The sequence below is a fragment of the Austrofundulus limnaeus genome, unplaced genomic scaffold (genome assembly GCF_001266775.1).
Source record: "Austrofundulus limnaeus strain Quisiro unplaced genomic scaffold, Austrofundulus_limnaeus-1.0 Scaffold1, whole genome shotgun sequence".
In the NCBI taxonomy this organism is placed as follows: Eukaryota; Metazoa; Chordata; class Actinopteri; order Cyprinodontiformes; family Rivulidae; genus Austrofundulus; species Austrofundulus limnaeus.
The window spans coordinates 8,005,353-8,015,211 of NW_013952403.1; the positions used below are offsets into that span (position 1 = coordinate 8,005,353).

General features: G+C 37.4%; 1 protein-coding gene across 1 annotated transcript; it reads right to left on the reverse strand.

The window, feature by feature from the left end:
* Positions 1-3,453: 3,453 nt before the first annotated feature.
* cdx1a (caudal type homeobox 1a) lies at positions 3,454-9,287 on the reverse strand. Its single transcript, XM_014008161.1, has 3 exons — positions 8,856-9,287; positions 6,744-6,898; positions 3,454-3,904 (listed from the first exon to the last, which is right to left on the reverse strand). Exons 1-3 carry the CDS (start codon positions 9,202-9,204, stop codon positions 3,713-3,715), a joined length of 696 nt encoding a protein of 231 aa, XP_013863615.1. The 5' UTR covers positions 9,205-9,287; the 3' UTR covers positions 3,454-3,712.
* Between the last annotated feature and the right edge of the window lie 572 nt (positions 9,288-9,859).

Here is a 9,859-nt window from a genome sequence, read left to right on the forward strand (position 1 = left end):
GTTAATTAGGTGTCAACGATAGCCATGTGATGTGAGTATCATCACATGGCTATCGTTGACACCTAATTAACACCTATTGTTAACAGGGGGTGGAGTGATACTGGCAATAGCCGTGCTGTAGGAGGGGGACAACTGAAAACGGAGGCCTCCACCTCTGTTTAATGATGGACGGTCTTTCTTCACAAACGACGTGTCAACGTGTCAACGATAGCCATGTGATGTGAGTATCAGTCACATGGAGGCAGGGCTCAAAAGCCTGAATTTTGCTGAAACTCTCAGACTGAAGAAGTCTCTTGGAGAAGAGACGAAATGTTTCATTAGAGAAGAACCCGTCCAGAGGACCTATACAATTTTTTTCGTTTTGTATTTTTGGTGGTTTTGTATACCTCAAAATATTAAAACTCAATTTTTACAATTAGCGATACCAGTTCAAAATTTACTGTGCTTTCCTTTACTGAAACTGTGTTTTTGTCTATGGCGTTTGCATGCTCTCTGCTTTTCTTTTCTTTTTTGTTTTTTTATATATAAAATTTTAAGCATAAACACAGATTTCCTAAAGTTTTAAACCAGAATAATCCTTTAAATCTTGAAATTTGCAACAACCAAACCAACTATGCACACTGGTGTAGTTTATATATTTTTAAGTGTTGACTTTAGTGATAGTTTTGTCATGTGTTCAGAATTTACTTGAAAAAAGTTGTACATTTCCGTGTGTTTAATCAGCAACAGAATATGTTTGGTTTTATTGCTCGAGGTTAAAGGTTAACAACCATTCAGCTGACTGTCAGAGCCATAAAGCCAGTTTATGACTCAAGATAATTGTAGTGCCCTTAAACCACCATCTAAACACACTCAGCTCCCATCTGTATACAGGCTCCAAAGTGTTGTTTTCTGGTAGCTCGATAGCTCTGATTGGCTGAACTGCATTTAAGTATTTTCTCTTTCCTATTAAATCACGTGAAGCAGATGGCCACCCATTCTGAGCTTGGTGTTGGAAGTTTCTTCTCATTAAAAGGAAGTCATTTCTTTCCACTGTCACCAACTTGATGCTCAGGAGGGAGATTGCAACTATTGTATTTATTCTTGTATGATGCTAGAAATTTAACCCAAAAATCATCCATAAAGTTGGGGAGTAGTATTGCACACGGGTTATTGATAATTAGATTTTTAATCCTTTTTAGCTCAAAAAATTACGATAATATTATACATGAATAAATATGGTAAATTCTATGCCATCTACTGGCTTCCTTAGAATACATACCTTTTATTAATTGCCATTTTATAATGCATATAAATGGATTTGCACAGTTTTCTGACTCCAAGATGAATTTTGTTGTGCACTGGCGTTGTATAAACTGAGTTGAACTGAAAGTAAATTATAAATACTAGGGGATTTATCAGTTTCATGTGATGTTCTCACGCAAAAGTCATTCAACCATAAAACAAAGGCAGGTGCCAACTCCTCAGTGCTGAACATTCCCTTTCATCAACCAAAGATAAAGCCTATCTAAAAACTTACCAAAGAAGGAATATCACACAAAGTTGTTTGTTTCATGTTTCATTATGGCTGTTTATTTTTTCCGTACGTCACAAAAAAACGTCATGCAACTGGGATGCTCTCTGTTGCTCTGTACTTGGTTAAACAGTGATGTGAGCTCATTTAAACGTTTCAATTTGCAAATGTTTCAGAAGATTTCAGTTGATTCTGAACGTATAACTCGTGGTCGGAACTAATAACACAGAACACACAAATAATACATTAAAACCCATTTGTACTGCTTTTTATATAATGTCCAGCAACCGCATGTTTGTTAAACAGAAATGCTCTTGAGGTTAACAAGTGTTTACAGAAACAACACGAGTCGGCTGCAGATAGCAAGAACTGCACCACGTTAATGGTTGAGTAAAATGGATTTTTTTCTCTTCTTTTGTAAATTTTGCTCAACTGTGGTCTTTTATTTGCATGTTTTAGCTTTTGAATGGTTCTTCCTCTTTTAAAAGTAACTCAAACTGTGCAAATTAAATTTTAAAGTTTCAATATTTTATATTGAGGTTACCGTACAGCAACAGTGAGCTTTATATTGTTGCAGATGAACCAGTGTTATTTCTTTTAACAAAGTTTCTTCAGGTGTTAGTGGTTATGCTGAGCTGGCATCACATGACATTCGTTTGAGCAATTTTTGCATCTGTTTTTTTAGGATGTGGCTAAATTCTGCAGACTGAATGTCTGATTTCACGGGCTATTTTTATGTAAAACTCACTTCCTTAAAGTACTCACTGTAGCAAAAGGGTTTAATAACAAAAAACATTTAATAGCTCTCACATCAACCTGTCATTGTTGCTTTTTATAAAAACACAACACTGCGTTCATTTCAGCTTTTATCATCACGATGCATGTTAAATCTATAATGCAACATGCAGCATGTTTTAAACTGTTTTCATCATTTTTCTTTAATTAATCAGTAATTTTTTTATGCTGTTTAGAATCAAATTAGGGTTGGGCAAAATCGTATTGTGTGCAATTAACTGTTTAATATTTGCCACCTATTGACGTGTTTTTGTGTGCGAGGCACTCTTACTATAAAGACCATGTGTGAGGCCGTCATGCCGCCATTCCACATTGTGGAAATGGTGGGTTTCAATTCACAGCGAACTATTTTCACRTGTTAAAACGAAGAAGTTAGTTTGYCTGATGATTTGTAAGTTTAGTTTTAGAACACTCATTTGGAGTCAAAAACACAGAAGTGCAGATATAGTCTATGAATTGTCATATTGTTTAACGCCACAGTCATGATTAATGTTTTTCACAAATACTGCCCAACCCAAATCAAATTTATCTTTTTTTTACTTCAAATGCAACATCGGGGTTATTTTTGTAAATGCCTAAATCTGCATTACTGCTTCTTAGTCATTTTTTTCATCATGAAGTTACTGTGCAAGAAAAATTAAAACTAATCTCTAGGGCTGCAACGATTAATTGATTAGTTGATGACTAATCGATTATTAAAATAATCAATGACTAATTTAATAATCGATTAATTGTTTTCTTTCTTTTTTTTTTTMGTTRTTTACTTTGTTTTTCTCTCCAAACTGCTTTGACACCTTCCACTGCCACATTTGCCTTTCTGTCCTTGACACACATGCACAGTAGTAGTAACTGGTGTAGGCCGTGGACGTCACAAGACGTTATACAGACAGGCTCTGGTATCATGGCTACCCAGCAATGTAGCTCAAAAGTGTGGGATCATTTTAAGAAAATGAAAGAGAAACCTGTGTAATATCTGCAGAGCAGAACTTGACTTCCACAGCAATTATTTTTAGTTAGCATATAGCTAAAATCTAACCATGGTTATATAATAGCAGCTGCATTCTGGCGTGATAAGCTCAATGTGTTATATTCAATTAACGTATGATCCGATTAGTCGACTAATCGAAAAAATGATCGGTGATWAATCGATTATAAAAATAATKGTTTGTGGCAGCCCTACTAATCTCTATTCAGTGTTGCATAAATCTGATGAAGACATAAACAAGCAGCTTTTTTTTTCTATTATAGTACAAAAAATGTGTCTTATTTACATTTGATCAGTGTGGAGTTTGCATTAAAAAAAAGATAGTGCAGCATTATTAGTTCATTTTTAAAGTGAATAATTATTCATGTTCTGGTCAACATATAAAACAAAATACTATTTACATTTCAGTCTCAGTCCACTTAGTATTCCTCTGATTTTATGTCCGTCAGCATGAGGCTGCTGGCGCCGGGGCTGCTGGGAAGATGGGCGTCGGTGTGTAAGCTGAGCACAGGTGGGGTGGGGGTCGTCGTGGAGGCCTGCTGGGATTGTTGCAGCCTCTTCTTGTTCATCTTCCTCTCTTTGGCTCTTCTGTTCTGAAACCAGATCTTCACCTGAGGCACACAAACATCAGACACTGGTTGATACAAACATCACATGTAACACCTCTTATTTTTTTATTTTTTTTATTTGTTAGTCGCGAAGCTTCTTCGTGTCAAATTGTCTAAATTTGGGGCGGTTTCGCCCGCCCGCTTGTGTCTCTGCTTCAGATTAAAACTATCCAAAAATATTAAAAATGTCACATTTCCTGAGAAGTACTTTGGGTGTTGCCGGTATTACACACAGCTGTGGCTAAATGAAGAAACATTAACGACAATTAGAGAGCATGGTCAGAGAAAGAGTCAGAGTTTTACCAAGTGATATTACTTTATGTGTTTGGCCACAAAAACACATTTTGGTTCAAGGAAATGTTGCAAAGCTGGTTTCTCTAAATGCGACTGAGCAAACCTTCCTGATCGTGTCCGTTCTGTTGGTTTTAACCCTTGATCTACCGATGAAAATAGCAGAAAGTACCACCAAAGAAAATAAGGAAATCAATTTGTTGCGTTACCTTCTTTTGTAACCACATTCTGTAAACAATAACAAACATGAAAACCACCTGGTGGAGCAGTGAATGCAACATGTTCCCTTTTCTCACAGAGAATTATGTTTTAACTTCTAGTGAATTGAGGGCCATGTTACATTTTTTATTTGTATTTACCTTTATGTACCTTTGCTGTTATTTGTGCATAAACTTTCACTAATAAAAAAGCTTTGTTATCTTTGCTCAGTAACTCATATACACTAAACGGATAGTTCATATTTTGTTTGTGATATTATGTTGAGTGGTTATCAGTGATGAATATCTTACCTGTAGCAGAAGTGGCTCAGAGCTTTTATTTGTTTGGATTTTCAGGGAGGAGAGCTAACAATAACCCCAACAGGGCCAAAGTGGATTGCTGCCATTTTTAAATATCTTAAATCCAGTGATGGGCAATGTTAACCCAAAAATTGGCTCCGCAATTTCTAAAGCACTTATGAAAATATTTAGGTCCATAACTTCAAAAATGCTTATGCCATAGAAAAATTAGCAGAAGCTAATTTTAAACCGCAAGATGGAGATGTGATTGCCTGAAACAGAACTTTGGCTCCTGGTGTAAAAATTAAAAAGTTGTTGAGGATTGCTACTTTGGCTGCTTCTTTGTCTTTTTCTTTTGTTTGTTGTACATTTTTCATTAAAGAAGCATCAATAAAYTAATTTTAAAACTGTTTATTGGAAAACAGAAGCGATGCATTCTGGGTACATGACGGATTTGATTTGTGACTGGAAACGAAAGTTTTCCATGTAGTTGCTCCAGTTGACCACTAGATGTCTGTCTAACCCCGTTGCTTCGACCAATTACGTCAAGCTTTGAGCTCCAGCGTTTAAATTTTTTTAAAGGAGCTCCGATTGTAAAGTAAAATAAATCAATACATACAGAATTTTAGTATGGATTACAAACGTTTACTGTTTTTGCTGGGAAAGGGAGTACTAAACATTGCCTTCCTGCTATATAAGCAGACACAAAGCATTGTGGGAAATGAACCGTGACAGAAAGCAACAGTCAGCAAAGATGTATACGTTTCCAACAACTGTGTTTATCTTGTAGAGGTGCTGTTGGACAGATCATGTGTGTTGRGATTCATTGACAGTTATACCTTCCGCTGTTCAAGATACAGTAATGATGTCTGGTAGATAACTAGTTATTAGCGGTACTGCATTTTAATTTTAGAAAGCGCAACTCCGCTTATGAATTACAAAAATTAGTAGACCGCTAAAGTGCAAATGAAATATTTAGGTCCGCTATTAGCAGATTTGCACTTTAGTGGGCTGGTGCCCACCACTGTTTAAATCTAAAAAATGTCATAATAAAGTGCTACAGCTAGCTGCTGCTTTGGCTTATGTCTGCATAAAGCCAAAGAAGTATATGTGGAAAACTGTGTAATTGTTTATAAAAACAGTTTTGAGATAAAGGTATGTTCTGAGTGATTTCTGTTTGATATTGATACTGATAGTAATGCCACAGTGCCCCACATACAAAAGTAGAATTTTGTTATTGTTGTCTTCACAAATGTACAACTTCCTTGTGTTATTTGCACTAATGGACACTGTGGTTCATTTAAAGGAAAATCAATTACCAATAAAAAAAATTACAGTACATGTTTCTGATGCATCTCCTAAACACATTGTGTTTCTAATGATCAGTTTTAAATCTGTTATTTAAAATGTTCACATTTCTGTGTCTGTTTTAAAGTTGTTATATCTGTGGGCCCACAGATTATTATTATTATTGACTTCCTAARATTCAGTTCTGGGGTTTTAATGAACTGAAATAATGATGTTAGTTTATATCTAAAAAATATTGTTTACTATGTTTGTGAAGTTCTGTCCCTACAGAAATGAAAGTTATAGCTTCTCAAAAAAAGAATGTTACATCCCACAAGGGAAACAAAAGTTCAACCAGTGGCTCAGATCTGGTCTCAGATTCTAAGTAAAAAAGTTACTCTTCTGAAAGAGGAAATGGCAACATGTGATAAACTGATGAACGTGCTGTTTTCTTTTTCTTGAAAAGAACATTCTGGTCTTTATGGTCTTTACGATCTCCTTTTACAGATAACAGACAAGAAGACCTTGAGTTGGGTTCTTGGTGTTCTTGAATACCTTTAATGTTGACAGTGTATAGATTTAAGTGATGAGGGAAATAAAGGAGGGTTAAAATATCTCTAAAAGTGGTTTTAAAGTCAGGGGGTGGTTTCATCTTTTCTCTACTTTCGCTTCCTTTAATTTCCTGTCATGTTGCTGTGCTTCGTGACCCACTTGTTTCCTTTATTGGCTCCTTTTAACCTTTCTGTCGTTCACATCTGTCCTCTCACCTGTCTCTCAGAGAGGCTGAGAGCCATCGACAGCTCCGACTTCCTCCTCATGGTGATGTAGCGGTTGCACTGAAACTCCTTCTCCAGCTCCTGCCGTTGGTGGTCGGTGTACACCACCCTGTACTTGTCCTTCGTTCGGGTCTTCCCTCCTGAAGCTGAGGAAGTGGAGAAGAAAAGAAGTGTGGATGCTTGAGTAAACACTGTGCAGTTATACATCGGTGTGTAACTGTTCCTCTTTTCCTGTAAAGTATAGCAGAAATGAATGAGTGTGTCAGTGAGTCACATGTGGTGCAAAAAAAAAAAAAAAGAAACGGCCAAACAGGTCTGGAGCCAAGTTCAACTTTAGGCGCCACTCAAATCCTCATCAGCTCTATTAATCACGCTAAACCTAACGAATGTAAAGACTCCTCTCRGCGCTGCTTCTCCTTATCACCAGGAGTCGTGTTTACACAGTGTGTTTTCACAGGCGCCCATCCGTTCGTTGACACGAATGTTCACTCGGAGAGGCATCGATTAGAAAATGCGACCGTGTGGCGGCATCGATCGAGGCAGCACCGTGCACACCCACACACAGTTARGCAAAAGGCCGAGTGTTTGCCTTTTTTTTAATGGTTTGGCTTCCTCCAGACTTTGGGGAGTGCTGTTTGTCAATGCTTTGCACCCACACAGTGGACGGAGAGGGCGGGGAGTGGCAGCTCCACTATTAGCTTTGCATCTCAGACCATGCTGCCGGCTGGAAGAGGTGACAGCATGACAAATGTAGAGTTTGCTCTGCATGTTAATACTGTGGCTTTCCAGGAAAATGTATGTTGCCAAACTGCTTGACGTGTTCTTGTGCTGCAGAGTCTTGCGATTTAAAAAAAATAGTTGTTATCAAGATGAAGCTTTTCCTGTTAGAGTAATAAGTTGACATTTAAAGTGTCTATGTGATCAGCTGCACACAGATGTTCTAACTAAATCAGATTATTTTATGTACAGTATTTGAAAAGAAGAAGTCTTTCCCATCATTATAAGTGCTGAAATGTCAATTTTTAAAATAGATCAAAACAGCTATAAATGACTCTTTATAATGTGGTATTTATTCTGTGTTATACTGAATATGAGAGGGAACTTTTTTCTTCAACAGGCCTACTTTTTACATTGGCTTCCCCTGCATCTTTGAGACAATCAACCACTGCAGGAGTCATATGATTATTTTTCCTTCGACGCTGATCCACTTCAAGTCAATTCTTCAGAATCTATTACATGTTAATTATTTTTAAATAGGGTCTTATAAATTTCTGTTGAAATACTTTTGTGGATTTTATAGTAAAGTACGAGCAGCCAGAATTTCACCGTAAAAAAAATGATTACACTGTGATACGTTTTTTTCCATAAGTATAAAAATTTGTTTTCTTGTATTTTACCAAAATGTAACATTCCGATGGAACATTACTGTGTCTTTAATTAATTAAAACTGTTAAATTGAAATAAAAATTTTGTGTTTTCATTTTGTGACATATAGCTAATGTATATTATGTATATTACAAGGTTTATTTATTTACATTAAACAGTTCAAATTCTTTCTTATTACATGAACACGTTTCTTACACCAAACTGCTAATCTGACTAAATTAATATCGTTTAAAGTTTTTCATACATAAGCCTGAATGCTTGTTGACTAAATGTTTAGTCATATTTACCCCGATGTCAAACAGTAATAAACAATGTTTCACAACAACCATTTCCGGTGTTCCTTCATTTATTTTCCAGAAGAAATTTATCAGTTGTAGGTTATCTATTCAAACCCAAACTGGACTTTATTTATGTGTTTTTATGTGAAAAACAACTTGTTTGAGCAATATTTAGACATTTACATTATTTAATAGTAAAATAGCAACAACATTGTTTTCTTATATCCTATTTTTATAGTTTTTTCAAGATTCAAATTAGATGCCATACTTTACAAAACTCATAAATACCCTTTAAAAAGGACAAAAATAACAAAAAATGTAGTATTTTATTAAATGCCAATATATCCTTCAGTTAAAGCTGCAGTAACAAGACAATTTAACACTTTAATTTATTTATGTTTTAATCTATCAGTTGAGTCATGTTTCTGCTCATTCCTACCTGAGACTGTGTGTCTGAGGGGCTCAGGTGGTCTCCTCCTGCAGGGGAAGGGGTCCTGTCCCGACAGGAAGCTGTAGGGGGTCAGTGACCCTCCTCCGGCGGCGGGGGGCGCGCTGCTCAGCTCCGGGGAGGTGAAGCCCACCTGCCCGCCGCTGGGGCTCGAGCCCGGGAAGCCGAACGGGAACTCCTCGCGCGGGGTGTAAACGGGGTTCCAGGCGCTCGCGGACGGGTCAACGAGCCCCGAGACGTGATGCTGGAAACCCGTGAAGTCATATGCAGGCGGGAAGTACTGACTGTTCAGGGTCAGCGTCTGGGCCGGGTGTCGGACCGACTGGGAGTTGGGGTACATACCGGTGAGCTGGCTCTGCAGGTGGGCAGGTGGAGGGGCTCTACAGGTGAGTTAAACCTCCTGGCTCATGTTAGGCCCCGCTCCGGCTGATAATGGCGCTCTGTTTTCACCTCAGTCTAAGGTTCAGGACTACAAACGGAGCACTGAGGGATACACACCTTTATGGATTTACTGCCAAGGAGTTCAAAAGTATCACGATGACGTCACGCCTACCTGAGACTCACCTGCCTGCRAGTTTAGGCGACGTCAGGACAATGACCCGAGTCTCCCTGGTCTGCCCTGGCAGATAAGGCCCTGTTGTCAGGTGAGCCCTACCTGTGCACGCCATTGTAAATACAGTATAACCCAAGGAGTTCCTTTAGATAAAACATTTCTTTAGGTTAGYTTTAGCAGCTTCTCAGTCTCTTGTTTTATTATACAACCCCACTGGGATGCTGATTATTTGCAAATCTAAAAAAATAAAAATAAAAAAACTAAATTTCTTATCTGGTTTTATTGCATTTTTAATTGTATTTTATCATGGTATGCACCAAGTCCTTCTTACCATATCATGGTTTGATTGACAACAAAGCTGAGCAATAATAAACAAACAAAAAAATGTAACATTTTAGGCAATAAAGAAGGTAATTTTGAATTTTATGGCAGTTGTGACAGG

Excerpts from the sequence above, each read along its gene's own strand:
- cdx1a (XM_014008161.1), bottom strand. The coding sequence starts at position 9,204 with ATGTACCCCAACTCCCAGTCGGTCCGACACCCGGCCCAGACGCTGACC. Across the intron at positions 6,899-8,855 it reads CCTCAGACACACAGTCTCAG|CTTCAGGAGGGAAGACCCGA; the intron begins GTAGGAATGAGC and ends CCACTTCCTCAG. Across the intron at positions 3,905-6,743 it reads TCAGCCTCTCTGAGAGACAG|GTGAAGATCTGGTTTCAGAA; the intron begins GTGAGAGGACAG and ends TGTGTGCCTCAG.